Genomic DNA, 26356 nt, shown 5'->3' with positions numbered 1-26356 from the left:
GTGTCAGGATAGATATGCAGCCACTCCTGTTAGACTCTAAGACACCTGATGAACTCCTGTTAGAGAGGTTAAATATGGCTTGTGCCAACGAGGCAGAGAGGAAAAACAAGAAGAGATGTTTAGCATCACAGACTGCTACAAGTGTGAGTGCAGTGCAGTCAGATGATGTGTCACCGGCTAAGAACCCTGTGAAAGAAGTTAAAGCTAAGATACCACCCGAGCTTTTAACTGAGTTAGCGGAGCTTAAGACAGGTGTAGCCTCCCTGAAAGGTCTCAGTGCAGAGATAGCTCAGATTAAAGAGACTCTACAGCAGCCGGTGGCTGGTCCTCAGTCATATGCCCCACCACCAGTTATGCAGTATGATAGGGACCAGCAGTATTATAGCTTCCAGGGCCCCCGTCAAAGGCCACCACCCCCTCAGTATCCTGTACAGCACTACACAGGTAGTCCAGCCCGCCGTTAGAGGAGGTGCCACATCTGCCAGCAGAATGGAGTCAACGAGCGCTGCACCCACTGCTACCTCTGTGGGAGTAGAGAACACTTTCAGGCTGGATGTAGAAGCAGAGGTATGAGACCATATAAAGAGAAACATTTAAACCAGCAATGGTTACCACCGAGGGACGAGTGTTAACCATGCCCATCATCCACAAGTCCCAACATTGCTCCAACTGTAAACAAGAAAAGTCAGGCATGAGACAGTGTTCAGCATGTAAAAACGCACTTTATTGTTCAAGAACATGCCAGAAACAACACTGGAGACAACATAAGAGACAATGCACTGGCTTAAAGACTAAGAAAGAAAATGAGACTGTCCAGGTACCACTGTCGCCAGCTCATGTAAATTCCCCTCACAAAGTCACATCTCTGGTGGGCAGGCAATGTCTGGTTGAGTGTTTCCTGGACGGCCACAGGCTTCAAGCTCTATGGGACTCAGGCTCACAGGTATCAATCATCGATGAGAAGTGGAAAAAGGACTATCTGCCACACACAGAGCTGAGAGATGTAGCAGATATTATGGACACATCTGAACTCACCCTGACCGCAGCAAATGGGACCAACATGCCATATCTTGGGTGGGTTGAGACAACCTTCCAACTTGTTTCCGGAACGGAACAAACTGAGAAATTGACCATCCCCATGTTGATAATGAAAGGTTTTCAGCTCACATGCCCAATTATAGGCTACAATGTAATTGAATACGTTGTGAATAAGACTGACCAAGCTAAACTGTACAGCACAGTGAGAAAAGCATTTTCCAGCCTCAAAAGACACAAGGTGAAAGCTTTTATACAGGCTGTTAGTGCAGATGCAGTTGACGAGTACAAAGTGATGACAAAGAAAAACTGTATTACTGTACCTAAAAAAAGCCACATGCATGTTGAGGGTCGTATAGCAGCAGGGCCATTTAAACAAGACATGGTCATGATATTTGAGCCAGACTTAAACCCCCAGTGGCCAGACGATCTTGAGTTTTTTGACACTTTGGTTAAAGTTAAGAAGGGTACTTTACCCGTCATAACACTAGGTGTCTCTAACCCAACTGACCATGAAATTGTCATTCCAGGCCGTACATTAGTTGGCTCGGTTCAGACTATTACAGCTGTTTTACCTGCCCAGGTGTTTGAAAAAGCCACATCTGTAGCTACTGTTAACTAGACAAATACACAAGCCCAGTGTAGCGCTAGTGAAGAGTGGGACCCACCTGTAGATCTTAGCCACCTGGGTGAAGAGCAGAGAGTATTAGCGAAACAGATGCTCAGAGAGGAATGCCAGTCTTTCTCTAAAACAGACAATGATATAGGCTGTATTGAAAAACTGAAAATGACCATATCACTCAAAGACTACGAACCAGTCAAACGCACATACCTGTCTGTGCCACGGCCGCTCTACCAAGAGATGAAAAGTTACCTGCATGATTTAATAGCACAAGGCTGGGTCAGGAAGTCAGACTCGTCATACTCCTCACCAGTTGTTTGTGTTAGAAAAAAAGATGGTACTTTAAGACTGTGCATAGACTACAGAGACCTGAATCGGAAAACCCATCCTGATCGCCAGCCCATCCCACGCGTCCAGGACATTATGGACAGTTTGGGTGGAAACTCCTCGTTTTCGCTTTTAGATCAGGGGAAAGCGTACCACCAGGGGTTCATGTCAGAAGGAAGTCGTCCACTCACTGCTTTTGTGACCCCCTGGGGATTATATGAGTGGATTCGCATCCCCTTTGGACTTATGAATGCCCCTGCAGCATTTCAGCGCTGTATGGAAGAGTGTCTGGATGGACTGCGCGACAACATCTGCATCCCCTATCTGGATGACACATTAGTTTACAGCAAAACTTTCAAAGATCACTTGGAGGACGTGAGAAAAGTGCTCCAGAGATTGAGAGGCTTTGGTATAAAGCTTAAGCCAAGTAAGTGTGACATGTTTAAGTCTGAGGTGCGCTATTTGGGCAGAATAGTGTCTGCAGAAGGCAGTAAAGTGGATCCTGCAGATTTTGAAGCAGTCAAAGCACTCAAAGGTATAAAACCACAAAATGTTGGTCAGCTCAGAAAAATGTTAGGCCTTCTCTCCTACTACAGACAATACATAAAAGACTTCTCCAGAAAAGCAGGTTGTTTGTATGAACTGTTAAAAGCTGACAAAACCACAGAGAACTCAGACACCACAAAAGGGACAAGGGCAAGACCAAAGAGAGCCAGTCAAGTTGTGCCCTCCTCAAAACAAATCGTGTGGACTGACCAGCATCAACGTGCGCTTGAGGAACTAATAGACTGTTTGCTCCACCCACCAGTGCTGGGGTTCCCAGATTTCACACAGCCGTTCATCGTACACACAGACGCCTCACACAAAGGGCTAGGCGCAGTGTTGTACCAGAGACAAGATGGTAAGCTGCGAGTTATTGCTTATGGCTCCCGTACTCTAACAGCGGCTGAAAAAAACTACCACTTCCATGCAGGAAAACTAGAATTTTTAGCATTGAAGTGGGCTATCACTGACAAATTTAGAGACTATTTGTACTATGCCCCAACATTTACTGTCTATAGCGATAACAACCCGCTAACGTACATTCTGTCAACAGCCAAACTGAATGCCACCACATCAAGATGGGTCGCTGAGCTCGCTGATTTTCACTTCACCATTAAGTACAAACCAGGGAAGGAAAACAGTGATGCAGATGCTTTATCAAGAATGCCACTTGATGTCGAAACCTTGATGAGAGACTGCTCTGAGGAAGTGCCACCGGACACTATTGCAGCTGCTATCCAGGCCATTGAGGTACAGAAAGACACACCTGCCGCATGGACACTCTCAGCTGCAGCAATGTCAGTCACAGCAGAAGGTGAGCCAGCAGAAGCAACATTCACACCCATACCAAAAGAACAGCTTAATGAAGCGCAAAAGTCTGATCCTGTTATAAGCCCTGTATTACAGTGTAAACAGACAGATTCAAAACCACTGCCCAAAGAGCTAAGAACATTTGACCCTAAGACAAAATGCTTGTTCAGAGAGTGGGGCAAGTTAAGACTAGATAACAATGGCATCTTGTACAGACTCACTTCTGCCCGGAAACAGCTAGTCCTGCCAGATCAGTTCAAAAAGACTGTACTTGAAGAGCTGCACAATAATATGGGCCATCAAGGTGTTGATCGCACAGTGTCTTTGATACGTGAACGCTTCTTTTGGCCACACATGCAGTCAGACATCGAGCATTATGTGACCAACGTTTGCTCCTGTGTAAAGCAGAAAAAGCCCAGCCATGAAACAAGAGCTCCTTTAACAAACATCGTAACTACGCAGCCCTTTGAGCTGGTGTGTATAGACTTTCTCCTTCTTGAAAAATGCAAAGGCGGTTATGAATATATTCTAGTGATAACTGACCACTTCACACGTTTTGCCCAAGCCTATGCCACCACCTCAAAGTCAGGCAAAACTGCTGCAAACCTGATATTCAATGACTATGCCCTAAAGTTTGGCTTCCCCTGTCGCATTCACCATGACCAAGGAGGTGAATTTGAAAATCAGCTATTCAGTCAGCTCAAGAAACTGTGTGGCATGGCCGGTTCTAGGACAACACCCTATCACCCAATGGGGAACGGTCAAGTTGAACGTATGAACAGGACATTGTTGCAAATGCTTAGAACGCTAACTGAAACACAAAAGTCAAACTGGAAGGAATCTATCAACAAGTTAATGTATGCATATAATTGCACACGTTGTGAAGTCACTGGCTATTCCCCATTTTACCTACTGTTTGGACGGTCACCCAGGCTACCAGTAGATATGCTCTTTGGACTGTACTCAGAAACAGATTTTAGTGACCACAGAGACTATGTTGAAAAATGGAGAAAGGGCATGGAACAAGCCTACTCTATAGCAAATGAGAATGCAAAGAAAGCTGCTGACAAGGGCAAAAGACACTACGACACAAAAGTAAGGAGTTCTGTGTTACAACCTGGCGAGAGAGTTCTGGTCAAAAACCTGACACCTAGAGGAGGCCCAGGGAAACTGAGAGACTATTGGGAGGACACTGTTCACACAGTAGTCAGACAAATGGGGCCTGACCTCCCTATCTATGAGGTAAGACCGGAGAGAGGCAGAGGGCGCTCTAGAGTGCTTCACAGAAACTTGCTTATGTCATGTGACCACTTACCTTTTGAAAAAGTGCCTGAAAAAGATAATCGTACAAGACATGAACAGAAAAAGACTGATAAACCTGTCGCTGTTGTGCCAGACTCTGATGATGAGGGCAGTGTTGATGAATACCGCTGTCATTACGCACCACCTCAACCTGTGGCCCAGCCATCAGAACAAGAACTTCTCAAAGCAACGTCTCAGCCCGCAGCTTCAGTCCCTGCTCTTGCACCAACACCAGAGCCTCTTGCTGGAGACCATCTGGAGGCGCCTGACCCAGTTGCCGTGGAGACAACTTGTGAGGAGGCAGAGCCCACTGCAGGTGACATACCTGCCCCTCCTCCACCTGTTGTACTCGAGAGACTTGAGGAGGAGACACCTCAGCGGCCACAGCGAGAGAGACACCCGCCAAGACGGATGACGTATGACCAACTGGGCACCCCATCTTGCTACAGTGTTCAGCCAGCACCGCAACTGCTTCCTGTGTACCCGGGCCTGGTTCCATGGTTTCCAGCTGTGCAGTCATACTGCACCCAGCCCATTGATTTGTATGGACTCCAGCAAATGTAAGTTGACACTTTTCCACTGATGACTTGAGAACTGTACTTAAAGACTGTCATCAAGAAAAAGACATGAACTTTTCCCCATCTGTGGATTATAACCATAGACAATAGACTTTGTGAAGACTCACATATGGACTGGTTATAGACTTTGTCTTCAGTCACCAGTGATGGACTGTGGTGAAACAGGTGTTAAACCCACAGAATTAAGGACATTGGTTCACTCTACTGTTGATGTCCTGACTACAAGAGAATATAGACTGAAAAGCATCTTGTTGGTATAATGTCGGGACGACATTTTTTGAGTGGGGGAGAGTGTGACAGGTTGAATGACTATTGCATATAAAACTGTTCAGTTAATACTAATTCATATCAGTTGATATAAGGACGAAAATAATGTAAATATGGTAAGAAAATGGTTAAGAGTTTATTATTTTTCATGTTATATTAATGGCTTTCATGTTACTTAAGAGAACTGCAATCTATACATCAGTGATCGGCTAGTAAGCCTGATAGGTTTGTAGCATAAACCTATTCGCTGGAACGTTAAGACAATATAATTACACTGCAAGCAAGACACAAGTAGGCAAACTTCTTCATGGTACTCGTGCACGGGAGAGAACCGGACAGGCACCGTTCCTTCGCTTGACCCCAGTAGCTCTCGTCCGTCCTCCCGTAACACTGTCCTTTTATTGAGGTTACATGAATATGCATAGGTTCATTAACATACGACGTCTACATACAAACAAAGAGTACCTTGCCTGTGTGTGTGTGTGTGTGTGTGTGTGTGTGTGTGTGTGTGTGTGTGTGTGTGTTGCTGATCAAAGGGTCAAACATCCTTGGTCAGGAAGAGGGTAGCCTCCCCCTCACCCTAGATGGTTCATCCTAGATAACACGGTGAGGAAGTCCTGCAGTTCATCTAAACAAAGAGCACTTAGACTAGAACAGACGTAGCTACGTTAATCCTACCATAAAACAATAAGACACGGTATGACCTCTCATGCTCCCAAAGTGCTGTCTAATACACACAAAGTTTGCAGACTATCAAGGATCAAAACCTCTACCAATCTACAACTAATTACAAAACTCTAAGCATATATAAGTAAATATTTCTAAGCATAAATGACAATCAACAATACAAATCTAACAAAGCCTTTTCTGGGATCGATTAGTAGTGTCTCTATTCTCCACTAGGGGGCTTTCGCGCGTTCTCCTCACTGCAATAAACTACTGCATGAGAGACGCAAGTCATAATCACTCTCGTGATTCTTTTCCCCCTGTTTTCAGGTAAAAGTGTTTAAAAGTTGATATATTTCCAATGTGTACACTGTTAAGATATTTAAGAGGTAATCCTTCATTGTTTTGTAAGCATTAAAAGCATTACATTGCAGTTTTGTGCACATATACGTGGCGGTTTTGAGCTGTGTTTTGTACTGTGTAATGGCCATTAAGATAACGGCAGGAGCTAAAAACACCGCGATTGTCAGCCTTTTCAGGAAAAGAAAAACAGCGGGGAAGAGGAACGGTGATAAAGGGCAAAAAACAAAAACCAACAAAACAAACAGACAGAAAATACATATATCAATCACCTGGATCACCTGTTGAGAAAGAAAAAACAGAAAACAAGCAAACAAAAAGAGCAATATAATAAACAACATCATTGCAGTGATCTATGTGAATATAACAGTAAATACTAAATATTGAATATTATTGTGCAGCATGTAGGATTGACAGCGCACAGTGTGCTTTGAGGTAGGAGCCAAAAAGGGTGTAGTTTGTGTGTGTGAGCACCTGTGTGTACACCTGTGAGCATGAGCACGCTTGTATTTAAAAGGTTCCTTCATGTAATGATCTGCTAGAGGGTGTGGGGAGCCATAGCCCCGTCCTCCAGGGCATGGAGCAGGTATGAAGGAGATCCAGGCTCCAGACATCCAGAGGCCCTCAGAGATCAAGAGACCAAGGAAGACCAATGGAGGGGCAACCGTGCCACTCTCCCGGAAAGAGCTGAGGAGAGCCCCAGATGAGGGGTCACTCAGCAGCCGCGGAGCAGAAGCCCAGGGGGGTTGCAGTGATGTGCCCGTGAGCTCCGCTGACAGAGCCCCAGGCTCCAGGCCACGTCAGGCAGCCACCAGGAGTGAGCCGGTGCATACCTGGATGCCCATCCCTGGACACAAAGAACCACCAATGCACCGATGTCTGAGTGCGTCTGCCACTGGCAGGGGGAGTGGTGGGGGGAGATAGGCCTCCATACCTTGGAGGGCCTGAGATGTCCCTAGAGAGGTGGCGTCTGATACCCGACCTGACATATAGACACAGACATAGAGGCGCACACAGAGACAAACATCCATTCCCACCCTCATGCTCTCATATGCAATTACTCAGCACTCACCCAATTTGGAGGCAGACCTAAATAGACACTGTACACACAATCACACTCCCCAAGCGTACTCTATATTCCAGGTTTAGGTACCCTTGCCCCTGGAGGGGGAAAGTGCACCCAGACCCAGGTGGTGTTACCCTTTTCCCTGGGGTGGGGAGAAGCAGACCGCCCCGACTCCGCAGCAGCAGGGAGGCCCAACATTCCAGAGCCCAATCGGACGGCCAACTCCTCCTCCCAGCCCCCCCCGTCCCAACAGGCAACAGAGACTCCAAACCTCCCTCCGCCTGCTCATATGTAGTGTTGATGAATGTGTTTTCTAAGGTGCATTTAAAACACAGGAGTGCATGGAGCTACCTGCCAGTGAGCAGCAGATAAACGCATAGCCCCTTCTGATAGCCCTCAATGTATACGTGTATGTAAAATTGAGAGGTGGGCAACGGCGCCAGGGGTCAGGCTATACACCCTGATGGTGTTCTGGATGCCATGTAGCGTGCCCACCAAGGTCCTATATGTACAGTGGGGCAAAAAAGTATTTAGTCAGCCACCGATTGTGCAAGTTCCCCCACTTAAAATGATGACAGAGGTCAGTAATTTGCACCAGAGGTACACTTCAACTGTGAGAGACAGAATATGAAAAAAAAATCCATGAATCCACATGGTAGGATTTGTAAAGAATTTATTCGTAAATTAGGGTGGAAAATAAGTATTTGGTCACCTCAAACAAGGAAAATCTCTGGCTCTCACAGACCTGTAACGTCTTCTGTAAGAAGCTTTTCTGTCCCCCACTCGTTACCTGTATGAATGGCACCTGTTTGAACTCATCATCTGTATAAAAGACACCTGTCCACAGCCTCAAACAGTCAGACTCCAAACTCCGCCATGGCCAAGACCAAAGAGCTTTCGAAGGACACCAGGAAAAGTATTGTAGACCTGCACCAGACTGGGAAGAGTGAATCTACAATAGGCAAGCAGCTTGGTGTGAAAAAATCAACTGTGGGAGCAATCATCAGAAAATGGAAGACATACAAGACCACTGATAATCTCCCTCGATCTGGGGCTCCACGCAAGATCTCATCCCGTGGGGTCAAAATGATCATGAGAACGGTGAGCAAAGATCCCAGAACCACACGGGACCTGGTGAATGACCTGCAGAGAGCTGGGACCAAAGTAACAAAGGTCACCATCAGTAACACACTACAACGGCAGAGAATCAAATCCCGCAGTGCCAGACGTGTTCTGCTGCTGAAGCCAGTGCATGTCCAGGCCCGTCTGAAGTTTGCCAGAGAGCACATGGATGATACAGCAGAGGATTGGGAGAATGTCATGTGGTCAGATGAAACCAAAGTAGAACTTTTTGGTATAAACTCAACTCGTCGTGTTTGGAGGAAGAAGAATACTGAGTTGCATCCCAAGAACACCATACACCATACCTTGCTGCCTACTTCCATCTACGTAACATTAACAGATTGCTTCCTTCTCTTTCCACCCAGTCTACGTCCATTCTTGTACATAGTCTTGTTACCTCCCGTATTGACTACTGCAATTCTCTTCTGCATGGTCTCCCCCAAAAATCCCTCCATAAGCTTCAACTGGTTCAGAACTCTGCTGCTCGCATTATCACCAGAACCCCCTCCTACCAGCACATCACCCCTGTTCTTCAGGAACTTCACTGGCTCCCTGTGAAATTCCGGATAATTTTCAAACTTCTTCTGCTCACCTTCAAGGCCATTCATAACCTCGCTCCTTCTTACCTTTCTGACCTGTTAACCACCACTTGTTCTGCCCGTTCACTTCGTTCTTCTTCTTCTATCCAGCTTACTGTACCTTCCTTCCGCCTCACCACCATGGGAAGCAGAGCTTTCAGCTGTTCTGCTCCCAGGCTGTGGAGCTCTCTGTCCCCTGAAATAAGAAATACTGGTTCTCTCCCCCAGTTTAAATCCCAACTCAAAACTCATCTGTTCAAATCTGCATATTCACTGTGAGTCCACTGTTTGTTCATTTTATCTTGTGCTTGTATTTTATTGTTCTTATTCTCCCATTGTTTTACTAAGTGTTTTATTCTATTGTAAAGTGTCCTTGGGTGACTTGAAAGGCGCTCATGAATAAAATTTATTATTATTATTACCTACTGTGAAGCATGGGGGTGGAAACATCATGCTATGGGGCTGTTTTTCTGCCAAGGGGACAGGACGACTGATCCGTGTTAAGGACAGAATGAATGGGGCCATGTATCGTGAGATTCTGAGCCAAAACCTCCTTCCATCAGTGAGAACTTTGAAGATGAAACGAGGCTGGGTCTTCCAACATGACAATGATCCAAAACACACCGCCCGGGCAACAAAGGAGTGGCTCCGTAAGAAGCATTTGAAAGTCCTGGAGTGGCCTAGCCAGTCTCCAGACCTCAACCCCATAGAAAATCTGTGGCGGGAATTGAAAGTCTGTGTTGCTCGGCGACAGCCCCAAAACATCACTGCTTTCAAGAAGATCTGCATGGAGGAATGGGCCAAAATACCAGCTACTGTGTGTGCAAACCTGGTAAAGACTTATAGTAAACGTTTGACCTTTGTTATTGCTAACAAAGGTTATGTTACAAAGTATTGAGTTGTATTTTTGTTATTGACCAAATACTTATTTTCCACCCTGATTTACGAATAAATTCTTTACAAATCCTACCATGTGAATTCATGGATTTTTTTTCACATTCTGTCTCTCACAGTTGAAGTGTACCTCTGGTGCAAATTACTGACCTCTGTCATCATTTTAGGTGGGGGAACTTGCACAATCGGTGGCTGACTAAATACTTTTTTGCCCCACTGTATGTGTTATGAGAGTGTGAGTAATGTGAATGTCTAAGTTGTGGGATAAAATTGAGGCACAGGTAGCCAGAAGGGGAGAGGGGCGGTGCCTCCCCTGCACCCTTGTGACACACCTTTACCCCAAGGCCCTGCATGTGTGGGTGATTGTTGTGGAGCGGGAAGAAGGAAGCAGCTGGAGATGGGGAGGGAAGGAAGGGAGGGGCAAGTGCCCCCTCAGCAGCGCCGCCTGGCCCCACAGAGCCCGGGAAAGCCCACCCAACCCCACCACAGAGAAAACTGCACCCACCCCGTCATCCACTCATCTTCCAGACTACACAAGACAATAGACACTAAGCTGAGTTCTTCCTCCACCTCTCCTATATCTCCCCCACCAGCAGAGTGAGTTCCTGGAGAGAGGAGACCTCCTGCAAGATGTGACAGCCTCCCCCACCAGTTGAAGAGCCCCTCAGGTGGCTCGATGCACTGGCGGCACCCTGCGCCAGGGCTGAGCCCCCATACACCCACCCACCCAAAACCCTGGCGACACACCAACCAGGACCCAAGGCCCAGCCAGGGCAGCCTGGTGACGTAGCACCCCCAGAAAGTAGTAGTATTTTGTATTGAATTAATTGAAGACTGGGATTTCTAATTAAATGAAAGCTTTGTATGCATATCTGAGACAAGAAGTTTTGGTCTAAGTTAACTAATAAATCCGCTTCCCATTTTGCAATAGGAAGTGATATTGATTCATCTGTTTTAGAAAGCATTCTGTACAGTTTGGAGAGTAATTTTGGGGTTTTAAGAGTAAGAAATTATGCCACACTTGATGGTGTTTGTAGTTCAACCTGACCGGGTTTAAATTTCTTTTTTACTATGGACTTAATTTGTTGATATTCTAAAAATCTTTTCTTGTTGATCCCATATTGTGTAACTAGTCTGTCAAATGGAATAAATTCTGTTCCTTCTAATATATGTTCTAAGCATGTGATTCCTTTACAACTCTGGAAAGTTTATCATATTATTGTTTTGTAACACATCAGGGTTGTTTCAGATAGGTGTACGTTTCCATGGGATTAATGAAGACTCCGTCAATTTTAGAAACTCCCACTATGCTGTCAGAGAAGAGCTAATGTTGACGCTTTTAACCCTTTAAGACATACCATAGAACCAAGTCTGCCAGAGCTTATATTATATTTTTACATGCTGTAGTGCCATTTTTGGGAGCATTTCAAGTTGATATACATCATTACAACCATTATAGCCCAAATTTTAATAATATGAATAAATAACAATAACATTAATTAATAACAGAAAAAAGTTGTAAATAAAGAGATTTTTGAAATTAAAAAAAATTTGAAAACTTTTCTTTTTGCATTGAATTTGTACAATTCCAGCTTAATGTTGCAATAATTGCAAGTACTAGAAGCTCTGATATACTATGATTGATTTTTGTTCATTAAATATTTTTTGGTGTTCTTCTCAGGCTTGAACAATATGATAAAACACTTGGGAGCAAATATACACATTATTAGACCAAAGCTGGAGGCCAGAATTGCAAAAATCTCCACAACTACAGTAAATTTCCCAGGGGAGCTGACATATGCTGGGATAAATGTGATCCAGACAGTACAGAATATCAACATACTGAAGGTGATAAACTTGCCTTCATTGAAATTATCAGGTAATTTGCGGGCTAAGACTGCTAAAACAAAGCAAAAGGCAGCAAGTATGCCTAAGTATCCAAGCACAGCCCAGAAGCCAGCAGCAGAGCCTAATGCACATTCCAATATGATTTTCTCCTTGTACGTGGTTAGATTTTTTATTGGAAAGGGAGGGCTCACTACTATCCAAACAGTACATATTAAAACTTGAAGAAAGGTGAAAGACACAACAGTCATTCTTTGCTGTGGAGGACCAAACCATTTCATCACATTACTACCTGGAATTGTCACTTTAAAAGCCATTAAGACCACTATAGTTTTCCCAAGTACACAGGAGATAGAGAGTACAAAGGTGATCCCAAATGCAGTGTGACGCAGCATGCAGGACCACTCAGATGGTGCTCCAATGAAAGTTAATGAACATAAGAAACACAGAGTCAGTGAGATGAGCAGCAGGAAGCTCAGCTCAGAGTTGTTGGCCCTGACAATTGGAGTTTTCCTGTGACAAAAGAATACAGCTGCAATTACGATGGTCAGACAGGCACCAAGAACTGAGAATGTAGCCAGGATAATTCCTAGGAGGTCTTGAAAGGAAAGATACTCTACAGGCTTAGGGATGCAAGTGTCTCTCTTTGCGTTAGGCCAGAATTCTTTTTGACAAGGTAAACAATCAGTTGAATCTGGATAAAAAACACATAAATACAAAATTTTCTTGATTTTCATATATACACAATGAAACATTTTAAATGCATGGCAATCATTTCTCTTTACCTGTGCTATTACTGATCTCCCCCTCAGGACATGCTGTACAGTCATAGCAGCAGATGGGTTTTCCTTTCTGCAACACTTTACGAGTTCCTGGAGGACAACTGTCCGTGCACACTGACACTGGCACCTGTCAAAGACATAAATGTTGGAGAATACATGTAAATATTTAATATGCAGCTGTAATCATTGTTTACTAAAGTTTGACTGCTTACTTTCATGCTACCCTCCATCCAGGTAATGTTTTTGTCGATCTGGAATTCCTGGCCCACGGGCCGTGATGCATCGTACAGCCCTACAGCCACTATCTCAGTCGCACCGTTTTCACTTTTCTGCCAGTTAGCCAGTTCATAAATAGCCACAGGATCCCCATTAGCATCAAATGACACTTCATAGCCATTTCGGGAAAAATTTACTTTCTTCAGCTCAATTAAAATCTGAAAAGACGAAATTAGGTATAATGGGAGGGGAAAGGAAAAAAAATAATTATGCAATATTTCAATAACAAATATTAATATTACATATCAACTCATATTGCAGTTGATGAAAGACACTGGCATCAACATATTTATTTCTTCTGACCTGTTTGGACTCTAACTTGGTTAACTTGTCACACTTTGCAGTGCCATTTATTTCCTGGCACACTGCATTATGGATGGCATGTGCTACTGCATACACGGCCTTGTACACCATGTTAGTAACTCTTAGCTGTGATTTGTCAGTGGACTGGTTTTGCAGATTCTGTATGTCTTCATTTCCATCACATACTTTCTTCTTTGCAGTGGCATCTAAAAATTACAAAAAGGGCAAACAATCACACGAGTGCTTCTGATTGGTTGAGGAAGAATAAAGTAGTTTATCATGGCCCTTTCTCAATTCTCAAGTACACGAGTCCGTACTCATGTTCTCTGCAAGTCCGGACTTGCCAAGAACACGAGAATGCAAGCACGGACTCGCGATTTGTACAGTTGGAACACCACACTTGATGATATCACGGGTCCGGAGTTTTTACTGCCGTCCCCTCTTAATTTAACTGTGATTAACCCTCTGGGGTCGATGAACGCGCCGGTGCGTCAAAATCACATGACCAATTTAAGACGACACAGCAACAAGATGCAGCGACCCAGAGTCTCCATTTCAATGTGGGTCTAAAGTGCGGACTTCAAACTATATACCAGTTTTTAAATGGCTACGTAAAACCAGAGTTGTGATAACAAATACACACTATTGTTTTTTCTAAACAAAACAGTGGTGTTTACAGCGGGAAGAAACAGTAAAAACTGTTTTCTACAGACAGCGCCTGCAATCACTCCCCGCTTGCAAGTGAAAAAAGAAACAACACCCATTTCCTATTGGTGTTAAATTGTGCCATATCAACCAATCAAAAGATGATATGGCAACATGTGGTATTTTGTTGTGTATGAAGAGGGGGAAGTTTTAGGAGTGACACTGGTGACAGAAAGCGGGCGAGCAAAGAGAGAGCGTGTTTTCATATGTGAGACATTAGTGACGTTGAGTGTGTTTGGAGGCTATATTTAGTGTGTAGTGTAGTCACTGTTTTGTGTGTTAGTTATACTAGTCAATGTCACATTTGCTCCAGAAAAAGCCACCAAAGGCAGATTCCAGTGTAAACGCTATCCCCACATGGAAAACAGGACTGGTAGAACTACTGTTGTCAGAACTGCAGGGTTTAGGCCTGTGGTGTTCTCCTATAATAATAATAATAATAATAATGGATTGGATTTATATAGCGCTTTTCAAGGCACCCAAAGCGCTTTACAATGCCACTATTCATTCACTCTCGCATTCACACAGTGGTGGAGGCAAGCTACGGTTGTAGCCACAGCTGCCCTGGGGCAGACTGACAGAAGCGAGGCTGCCATATTGCGCCATCGCGCCATAGCCACTTTACCCTACCGCCTACTGGTGTTGGCCCTCTGGCCAACACCAGTAGGCGGTTGAAATTTTTTTCTGAGTTTAGATCAATTGTGCTAATATAGTATGCCAAAATGAAAAATTAACTCCATTTTCAGATATTTGAGGTTGTGCTGAAAATAATGAAAGCAAACAAGGCAAGACAAACAGTTTTTAAAGGTAAGATATAGATGTAAAATCAAAAGTAGACAAAAACGGCCAATTACACCCTGGACCCCAGAGGGTTAATATGTTATGAAGCTTAACACTAATCTCAGCTAAACCGATTTACTCAGGAACAAATAAAACACTGAAATAAACCAAACATTAACATTTCGAAGTTATCTAAGAGATTTATATATCATATTTAACCTGAGTAGCGAAACACCGCGGGGGGGGGGTCAAAACGATGTGCCAGGAGTCCATTGTTCTTGCCAACTCTAGTGATCCTCGACCTCCCGGTCTGCTATGGAGCTGGTGGGTAACAGGCATCTCTGAAAACGTCGGAGCACGTTTGGAAATATTTGATATCTTGATAAGTCGAGCAGATATTCGAAGCTTACACAGCTACATTCTCTCTTGAAAATAAATTAAAAGTTTGTTTTGTGACCCAGAAAGAGTAATATTTAAACGTTTTTAGCCACGCTCTGCCATTGCTGCGTTTGGGTTTTCAGTGAAATGCATTCTGGGATATTTAGCTATACCAAGTACACACAAGTCACCACCAATGCATGCTCAATAAAAAAGGCGGAGCGAGAACACATCCGCAATCACAATCTTGGCTTGATGCGTACGTTGAATTGGAACAGTATTTGGTCTCCCACTGGTAACGTATCATGACTACACGAGAACGCCTCATGACTACTTTATTCAAAAAGCTCTATATCATCATGGAGGTATCTGGTGATGAATCAAACTACACATGACCAATGTAAGATGACACAGCAACAAGCTGCTATGTCAACCCTGAGCCTCCAATTTTTGTTTTAAAAGTGTGAACTTCAAAGTATGTACCAGTTTTTAAATTGTGTTGATAGGCCACGTAAATCCAGAGTTACGATAACAAATACACACAATGTTTTTTTTTTTTCCTGAATATTGTTGTTATGTTTACTGCAGAAAAAAAACCGGTGTTTTCTAAGGAAAGCGCTTGGAAGCAGACTCTTCTTGCGATCAAAAAAAGAAAAAAGAAAAGAAAAAAAAACACCTCTTTCCTGTTGGTGGAAAAATGTGCCATGTCGACCACTCAGAAGATGATATGGCAAAATGGCTTTGGTTGTTTAGGAAGAGGGGGAAAACGGCAGCGAGAAAGCGAGAGGCAGCAAGTTTTGAGATGCAAGACATTAGCATGTTAGGAGTGTGTAGTAAGTGTGTCGTGCAGTCAAACATTTTGTTTTGTGTGTCAGAACAATGAGGCAACTGCTAAATGTTGCAGTTGCTGCCAAAATGCCACCAAAGGCAGCTTGCAATGTAAACGCTGGTCGAAGACACGAGGGGTGATACACCTCCTGCTTTCAGGCCTGCAGATATCAGGCTTGTGATGTTCTCCTTTATGTTAGAGTGGACAGAAAAAATTTTTAGGAGTAGCAAAAATAATTTGCACGTTATCTTATTTAATGCAGAACACCTGATTGTTCTGTAAGTACTTTGAATTGGTTATTTAAAAACTAGGAGTCGGAATTTGCCTCTATGTCCTTGTCTTGTCTTGTGTGCATTACTTTCCCTGGAATAGCCTCCCACTGTCGTTCTCTAAAACCTAAAAGAGAATTATGGATTTGATCAGCTGGTCTCTGAATGCTATTGACACCCTTTTCTCAACGAGAAATCTGGGCTCGGGAGAGCCTGAGTGCCCTGGAGCGACTTTCCCTGCCGGATACACGATGGACGGGTGGCAGAACTGGAGGATCATGTGCCTGGCGGGACTGTCGATCGAGGACGCTGAAGATATCTATCTATTCGGAACCATGATAACAGGGTTCATGCTGATCGGAGTTGGCTTAGCCCTGGTTTATCGGAGAAATAAGAGAGCGGAACCGGCTGTTCAAACCCCCCCAAGGCTGCCCGCTGGAATCGAAATGGAACGAGGCGCAACCTCTCACAACGAACGTAATATGGTCAACACCTTGGAGACGCTTGCAGCTGCTGTGAAGGCTCAAAACAACACCATTGAGCGTATGAGGGGAAACATCAGAGAGAGGCCTGCTCAAAATGAGACCCTTGAGCGACAGTTGGAAAACATCGCGGAACGGATCACTGCAGTTGTGAGGTCTCAGAATCAAAAGAACGATAACACCATGGAACAGAAGTTTGATACCATCATGGGGAGGCTCGTGACTCTCCAACGGGAGATCGAGAGGCCAGTGTCGGAGTGTTAAAGAGCAGCCTGAAAAATTCTCCTGGGCTGCTTGCATGGAAATTAACAAAACGAACATAAACATTGCGGATCCCCATCACGGCACCAGCTGCAGGCCCAAGGCTGGAGCCAAACAATCACTCCCTGATAACAACTGTGTTACGGCTATTCTTCCCATCCCATGCAAGGACACCTGGATTGGCTGGAGGACTGTTTACTTAGCCTGATAGGCCGAAGGACACTGTCTCAGCTAAACTATGGACACGCACACACACACACTTACACTGATAAGCACTCACTCATTCCCCCTCCCTTTCCAACGCCTTCGATGCTTGTGCCCTACCGGGGAAGATAGCAGTCAACTGGACCAGCACAGATGCTGCAGGACCGGATGCGCTGTCTACACTGGCTCTCTCTTACCCTTTACCCGCCCCTGTTGCTTGTCTTGTGTTTCTATGGTGTATTGATAGTCATGTGCTTTTGTGCTGAGGTGTTTTTTCTGTTATCAAACTGTTCTCCCACTAGGAGCTCAGTCTGAGTGGAGGTTTTTTTTCTCCTCCTCTTACCTCATGTAGTGTATTTTCGTTGTTTTTTCCTATCAGCCTACCTTTCTGACATGTCTGCCAAATGTGATGTTTGTGTAAAGTTGGTCAGAAGGTTCCTTTGTAAGTGCGCATGCGCCATTAGCGTGCTGCCTGCTGTAACCCTAATTTCCCTCGGGATGAATAAAGTATTCTGATTCTGATTCTGATTAACGTGTTAATTGCGATTAATTAATTTGAAAAAAACAACAACGTACTAAAAAAATTACACATTTAATTGCAGTTTGCATTCCAGGCAAAAGCTAACTTTTGTCAATGCACAATTTCCTGGTATATCGATTACACTGATGCACACATCAGAGCTACAAAGAATCAGAAGAAAGTGCATTGCTAGGAATGATCCTAGCAATGGATGGATGAAAGGCAAATTTAATTTCAAAAGACTACCCAACTGAAGGCTTGATGACAGTGTGGTTTTGTGCAAACTGTGAAAAAGGAGTTTGAATAGATTCCTTAATATACATCAGAGTTAAAGGGAATATAGTTTTGGATTTCTTGTAATATTACATTATGGCGGTTAATGGGTATACAAAATAGGAAATAGGCCTGGAATGGGAACAAAGAATTGAGGTGCAGGGCAGGAGGACAATCAACACCCACCCCCAGGGCAGGAAGCAAAAGCTACTGAGGGTGAGGGGCAGACAAAGGGCAAATGGACACTACCTTAAAAGGAGATGGGGGTCAGGGCGTCAACACCTCTGGCAACTGTACCACTTTTTTTTCTATTGTGGGCGTGTTTACTGTAGGGGGAAGGAGACCAGAGGTTATAACTGTAACTGCTGTGTTACTCTTTAGATCACCCTTCAGAATAGGACTGCATAGGATGCAGTGTGCTGATCTCCAGATGCATCTGTAAGAATAATGGGTAATAAAAGGATTGTGTAAAACATGGAAACGTGATCACTACCAGGACCAAAAGAATCGCAGAGACTGGCGTTGTCTCAACACATAACACCGAAGCACTTCATGTTACCATCTAAATGCAAAACATGTTGCTAGCAGTCTGAGTACCAACAAAAGGTGATGGCAGCCCATACTTCATGAAATGACTAACTTAAGGACCAAAATTAGTAAGACAACATTGGACAAACTTACAAATTCTCTCGCAAAATTGATTGCTCTGGACTGTAAACCACTATCAGTGGTAAAAGATAGGGGGTTAGAAAATGTACTACACTTAGCGTCAGGTGATCCAACTTCCAACTGCTCTGCCAAAAGACTATTTCAAGTAAAATTCAACAGCTTTATGACACTGAAAAGAAAGAAAAATTAGACACCTTAAGGACAGCCCTGCTAATATGGAGGAACTACACCAGGAGCAAACAAGACTTTGGTTACAGCCAAACAAAAGCACAAGCTAGTCGTTTTAACTCCAAAAGCTGGCGACTGTCCTTGAGCCATGCAAGTAAATCAAACTATTTTTTAACTTTTTGTTACTGTTTCTTCAAAAAGCTCTATCCGTTCTTTAAGTCTGACGTTATTAGCCTTGTCTGGGCCCAAACTCCGCTGCATGTCCATAAGCCAAATGATCACTGCAGCATCACCGAGAGCTAAAAACTGTCTAAATTCTTTCATCTGTAATAAAAAGATCAGTGTGGCTGCTCTACCAGGTGTAGCAATTAAGTTAAACATCCAGGCATCCATGAAAACGGAATTTATTAAACTTAATGGAGTTAGAAGTTAGCAAGGAGTTAGCTCGCTAGCTTCCATCTAAATATAATATAGCCTGTCCTGACTGAGAGATTTCTGAAACAAATTAAGATGTACAGCTCTGCTATCACTTCTGACATAAATGAAGACAGAAAAGTAAACTGCAGTGGCATTTGTAGGGTTACTTTAGTTTGGCTAGCTGATATATAACTGATATATAATAATGAGCTAAGTGATCGCTAGCGACACAGCTATGTTAGCATAATATAAACAGTGAAGGTGGAGGATGAACGCTAACTTCTTTCCACTCGATAAAGGTTGCCGTGAGGATTCTCAATGGTTAGAGACAAATGCAGTCGCATGGCAGGATGCTGTAAACGGACCAAACTTAAGTCAAGAGAACAACTGAGATAATTCATCCACAATCCGAGGTTAGTCATTAATATACTGCTGCATGGGCTGGGCTGTAGTTGCATTGTAAAGTTTTAAAAACTGAGCTTTAGCGTTAATAAAAACCGAGAGAGGGCGACAGTGATCACTGACTGTTTTTAGGGGCTTTTTGAGAATAAATAGAACTAGATACAAAGCATTAAAATGTTAAAAACACAAAAGCAGGGTAGTTTGGGCCTGGAAGCAGGATTCATCACGTCATCACTTAAAGACCGGATATTTGACAGTTATTGTGTAGATTAATATTTACTTTCTTGAACTGTCTACTACAGGTGTGTGACTGAGCTTCTTGGAGGTGAGACATATGTCTCATGTTCAGGGGTTTATCTGTTTTCTGCCACCTGCATCACACCATGGAGGTCTTCGATGATGACTCAAACTACATGGTGAAATTTAAAACCACCTTCACAACGTGTAGCTACCCTCAACCATCTGTGGCCCAAGATAGCTACTGTGCTTGGCCACACTTTAAGGATTTAAAGTGTCTTGCAAGGAGGAGAGCGAGAAGAGTTTTGGACCAGCCTTGAGGCCCTGCTGCAGGAACAGTGTAAAGATAAAAGCCTCAGCACAACCTCAGATGCAAAATGTACTCTCGTCAGAAAAGAGGTCTTGGGACCACTGAGCAATAGACCAGTTCTTTTTTTTCTTTAGCCCAGGTAAGACGCTTCTGACATCTGTTGTTCAGGAGCAGCTTGACAAGAGGAATACGACATTTGAAGCCCATGTCCAGGCTCTTGATGCACTAACTCTTACTAACTAACTAACACTTTTGAATGGCCTTTTTCCTAACTATCCTCTCCAGGCTGTGGTCATCCATGCTGCACCATTTTCTTCCATGCTTTTCCCTTACACATAACTTTCTATTAATGTGTTTTGATACAGCTCTTTGGGAACATTCAAGTTCTTTTGTAATGACTTTTTGAGGCTTTCCCCTCCTTATGAAGGGTGTGGATGATGATTTTCTGCACAACTGTAGGTCAGCAGTCTTCCCCATAAATGGGATTCCTACTGAACCAGACTGAGAGATAAAGGCTCAGGAACCATTTGCAGCTGTTTTGAATTAATTAGCTGATTAGACATTAACACTTTGAGCCTACAATATTGAACCTTTTCACCATATCCTAATTTTCTGAGCTTTTGAATTTTGGGTTTTCATAAGGTGTAAGTCATAATAATCAAACTTAAAACAAATAAAGGTGTGAAATTTTTCACTTTGCATGCAGTAAGTCTAATCTTATATTACGTTCACCTTTTAAGTTGAATTACTGAAATAGATGAACTTTTTCATGATATTCAAATTTTTCAAGTTACACCTGTATTTTCTCCTCACACTTGGTCATGATTAATAACTTTTCAATTAAAATAGGTCAACCAATGAAGCTACATCCGACATCAGCAGTTGATCAGATAATTTAAACCAAGAAAAATGTCTTACTTTTGGTCAGTGTGCAGTTAAATGCATCCTCCCAGAACTCAGTAAGTATTTGAGAAGAAGCCACTTGTGAGGGGGACAGCTTCAGCAGGAAGTCTCTGAGGCCTGGGATTATAGACTTCGGAATCCCAAATCCAATGGCCCCAGCACAGAAACTGAACCTCGTTAATTCTGGGTTGGTTACCCATGATTCACTGCCTATCCACTGGCGGGGTGGGGAAGGCTCATGTGATGTGAGCTCCTTCAACAGGATCTTCATGTCTCCAAAAGATGCAAATGCCACAACAACTACAGCTTTAGACCTGGAGAGACAATGTAATGCATTAGAAAAATGTTTTTTAAATGTCTTCACATGATCAAACATTTATTTTACAAATAATTAAACAAGTCAATGCACAATAATTATCTCTGATGAGGAAACCTGCGGATAACATCTGCCACTCTCTGAATTCTGCTCTGTGGGTCTGTCCGATAGAAAGATACAGAGTATTCCACACAGATCCCCTCTTTATGTGCTGCTTTTAGAAATGAAGCCATGCCATTATTTCCATAATCCGAATCTGACCGAACAGCACCTATCCAAGTCCAGCCAAAGTGTTTCACTAGCTTGGCTAGTGCTTCAGCTTGAATCTGATCACTGGGGACTGTTCTGAAAAAACTTGGGTACTGTTGCTTGTCAGACAAGCATGCACATGTCGAAAAGTGGCTCACCTAAACCAAAAGAAATAAAACAGTGTAGCTCAGAAAATACCGCAAACACAAATATCACATAGCATATTTTAAATACGAAAATTGACAGAAATTGGAAATTGGCATTTACCTGGGGAATGTTAAAAGAACTGATGACTTGGGACAAACTGATGGATGTCGTAGACCCCGAGCCACCAACAACAGCCATCACCATACCAGAATGTGAGCAATTGTTATCCGTGGAAAACACAGGGTCGAAGCTATTTAGAAACTGAAATGCCATATGCACTGCTACAGGCACTGATGCACATGAGTCATAGATCTGATACCCGAGCCTGATTCCGGGCAGCAGCTCTGTGCTGTTGTTAATCTCTTCTATGGCAAAAACCATTGTACGCGATGATTGCAGTTCACTGGTGATAATACTGCAAATAGTTGTGTCACTGTTATAATATACACTGTAGATTTAGTTTAAGTTAAATGTTAAAAAATAAAATAAAGAAAAAATCAACAACAGGATAATTTAAACAAATTAAAGTCTTTTCATTTCCTTTTAAATATAATTCCTTTCCTGTGTTTCCTTTATAAAACTGTTATTTAACATATTGTATAATTTGTTTTTTAAAATACAACATTTTTTTTTATAAAGAATAAAAGACCATTGTTTACATTTTTTAACACTATACTGAATCAATGTAGTTCCGTAGATCATAACACACATGAAAACATTTCTCTCCTCATACAGTCCAACATGTTTTTACTTCTTCTTCTTCCCATTACTGAACTTCTTACTTACTAACCTTCCTTTGCATTTTACAGGCTCAGGCATGCTGGTGTAGTCACTGTAAACTGTGTTCATGTAGACGTGAAGGGAAAAATCACCACCAATAACAAAGTCCCCATCCTTTGAAAATGCTGGTAGACGAGTGCTTCCCTGCAGCTTGCAGTTCAGAGAGGATGCCGTCGTACCATCTTGAGCTCCTATATGCCTAGTCATTTGTCTCATACCATCTAGACACACTGCAAAGGCAACAGCTGAGTTGAGGTGAAACAAACAAACAGGCAATACCAAACCAATTACAAGAGCTGCAATCTCCATTTCCATCTAAAATTGTCTGTATATGGGCACACATTGTTTCCATTGGTTTATATAGGTCTTCAAACAAAGGGGTTTTGTCATCTTCTCACCTTCTTGAGAATATGTGGTCATGGATTAACCCTTACATGGTGTTGAATTTCTAAGTCTTCACAGTATGGTTTTGATTGGGCCCAAGATTTCCCTCACAATAATTGGCAACAGCAAATGATACAATACAGCTTTATTTAATTTAGATTGGAACATCAACAGATTTTTAATCCTTAAGTAATGTTTCATAGAGTAGAAAGAGTGTATATTTTTGTTTTTGCACCAATTTTGGGGGGAGAAAAACATATATTATCACACACAATCTTATGCTGGTATACCTAAGACAGAAAAATATCATAGTATTAATAATTTAAATCTATTTTTTGGAAAGTGTAAATTGCAAGAAAATTCTGGAATTGTCGGGATTTATTATATGACTGTACTACATAACCATTACTACTACTAACATTGTCTTTACTCTGTAACTACTATCTGTAGTAATACAAAGGAATTAAAAAAGGGTAAATGGCCTTTATTTGTATAGCGCTTTACTAGTCCCTAAGGACCCCAAAGCGCTTGACACTTCCAGTCATCCACCAATTCACACACTGGTGATGGCAAGCTACATTGTAGCCACCCTGGGGCGCACTGACAGAGGCGAAGCTGCCGGACACTGGCGCCACCGGGCCCTCTGACCACCACCAGTAGGCAACGGGTGTGTCTTGCCCAAGGACACAACAAGCAAGACTGTCCAAGCCGGTGCTCGAACTGGTAACCTTCCGTTTACAAGGCGAACTCCCAACTCTTGAGCCACGATCGCCCCTAAACAAGTTAAAATTTTGAGCACAAAAGTCATTCATTAGTCTGCATTCAAAGCATTGGGAGGAAATGTTGCATATTTGGGATTTTTATGTGTTTCTTAACCTCACTAAAATAGTAGCTCAGGTGCTTCTCTGTTCTCACAACATTCCACTCCATCTTTGATAGCTGTTTTAATCTTAGTTAGCTCATAATAAACGGATTTCACTTTAGTTAATGTTGCATTTTTTTTTCTTTTTTCTTTTGCCTGTCCCGTTTGGCTCTTTTGCCATCAGAATTGTTGTCTAAAGGCAAAGAAAGATGCCCAACGGATTTACTTTACCAAATTGACCATCCCAGCCTTGCCGTAATGGTCCATTTGATTCACCTTTTATTGTTCATTTTATTTTCATTTACTGAATACGGGACAGACTTGACTGGGGGAAAGAAGGGGAGAAAGAAAGAGGGAAAGAGAAACAGCTGAGAAGAGGGACGGGTTCCTTCATGTAATGATCTGCTAGAGGGTGTGGGGGGGGCACAGCCCCGTCCTCCAGGGCATGAAGCAGGTATGGAGGAGATCAAAACTCCAGACATCCAGAGGCCCCCAGAACACAAGAGACCAAGGAAGACCAACAGAGGGGCAGCCGCGCCACTGTCCCAGAAAGAGCTGAGGAGAGTCCCAGATGAGGGCTCACTCAGCAGCCGCGGAGCAGAAGCCAGGGGGAGTTGCAGTGACGCGCCCGTGAGCTCCGCCGGCAGCCAGCCGTGCCTGAGTGACCGAGCCCCAGGCCGAGAGGCCGGGGGCACCCCACCTCCGAAGTGGCCCGGGCGAGCCCCAGGCTCCAGGCCCCGATAAGCGGCCGCCAAGGAGTGAGCCGGTGTGTACCTGGACGCCCATCCCCGGACACAAAGAACCACCAACGCACCGATGTCTGAGGGAGTCCGCCACTGGCAGGGAAGTGGTGGTAGGGGGAGATAGGCCTCCAAACCTTGGAGGGCCTAAGATGTCCCCAGAGAGGTGGCGCCTGACACCCAACCTGACATATAGACACAGAAATACAGGCACACACATAAACAAACATCCATTCCCACCCTCATGCTCTCATATGCACTTACTCCACACTCAACCAACGTGGAGACAGACATAAAGAGACGCTGTACACACGATTACACTCCCCAAGCGTACTCTACACACCGGGTCTAGGTACCCTTGCCCCTGGAGGGGGAAACTGCACCCAGACCCAGGTGGTGTTACCCTTTTCCCTGCGGTGGGGGGAGGCAGACCGCAGCAGCAGGAAGGCCCCACACTCCAGACCGCAGTCGGACGGCCAACTCCTCCTCCTAGCCCCCCCACTCCAGCAGGTCGCAGAGAACGGGGGTGAGAGAAGATTCCAAACCTCCCTCCACCCGCTCATTGTAGTGTTGATGCATGTGTGTTCTAAGGTGCATTTAAAACCCAGGAGGGCATGGAGCTACCTGCCAGAGAGCAGCAGGTAAGCGCATGGTCCCTCCTGCTAGCCCTCAATGTCTACGTGTATTTAACATTGAGAGGTGGGCAACGACGCCAGGGGTGGGGTGTACACCCTGATGGTACTTTGGATTCCGTGTATCGTGCCCACCCCCAAGATCCTATATGTATGTGTAATGAGAGTGTGAGTAATGTGAATGTCTAAGTTGTGGGATAAAATTGAGGCAGAGGCAGCCAGAAGGGGACAGGGGGGGTGGCCTCCTCTGCACCCTGGTGACATACCCCTACTCCAAGGAACTGCATGTGTGGGTGGTTGTGGTGGAGCGGGAAGAGGGAGGCAGCTGGAGATGGGGAGGGAAGGAAGGGAGGGGCAAGTGACCCCTCCCTGGGGCCAGCACCCCCGCTGACCCCAGTAGGCACCCCCATACTCCGCGACCCGCCAGGGAAAGGGGGCCCAGGCCCATCCAGACCGGGGCCCAGCGCAGCAGCGCCTCCCGGCCCCACAGAGTCCGGGACAGTCCACCCAACCCCACCACAGAGAAGACTGCACCCACCCCACCATCCACTCATCTTCCAGACTACATAAGACAATAAACACCCAGGCTGAGATCTTCTTCCACCTCTCCTGTATCTCCCCCTCCTGCAGAGAGAGCCCCTGAGGAGAGGAAAGCTCCTGCAAGATGTGACAATCTTCCCCACCAGTTGAAGAGCCTCCCAGGTGGCTCGATGCACCGGCGGCACCCCGCTCCAGGGCTGGGCCCCCATGCACCCACCCGCCCACAACCCCGGCAACACACCAACCAGGACCCAAGCCCCCGAGGCCCGGCCTGGGCCCCAGCCCAGAGACGGAGCGCCCCCAGAACCTCACGCCCATCCCGGACCCACCCAGGGGCAGCCAGGCTACCAGGTCAGTAACCCACGTCCGTCAGCACAGACCCTCCCCTAGCCCCGCTGCACGCAGCCGCGAGGAAACAGTCATCTGAGAGCCAACAGAGCCCCTAACCGGACGTGACCGCTACCCCGGGTTGAGCCCCCCAAGGAAGATGCCTCCGGGGAACCCCCCGACGCCCTAAGCCTGT

General features: G+C 44.5%; 1 protein-coding gene across 1 annotated transcript; it reads right to left on the bottom strand.

Moving 5' to 3' along the window:
* Positions 1-11735: 11735 nt before the first annotated feature.
* Positions 11736-22736, bottom strand: LOC309688128 (extracellular calcium-sensing receptor-like). The gene is made up of 8 exons (XM_082503603.1): positions 22686-22736; positions 22016-22310; positions 21617-21906; positions 21199-21497; positions 13377-13582; positions 13010-13231; positions 12801-12924; positions 11736-12709 (listed from the first exon to the last, which is right to left on the bottom strand). Exons 1-8 carry the CDS (start codon positions 22712-22714, stop codon positions 11805-11807), a joined length of 2370 nt encoding a protein of 789 aa, XP_082359729.1. The 5' UTR covers positions 22715-22736; the 3' UTR covers positions 11736-11804.
* Between the last annotated feature and the right edge of the window lie 3620 nt (positions 22737-26356).

The sequence above is a fragment of the Aulonocara stuartgranti genome (genome assembly GCF_965226115.1).
Source record: "Aulonocara stuartgranti genome assembly, chromosome: 14".
In the NCBI taxonomy this organism is placed as follows: domain Eukaryota; kingdom Metazoa; phylum Chordata; class Actinopteri; order Cichliformes; family Cichlidae; genus Aulonocara; species Aulonocara stuartgranti.
Note: the sequence above shows the minus strand (reverse complement) of the source record. Positions and strands in the feature narration are given on the sequence as shown.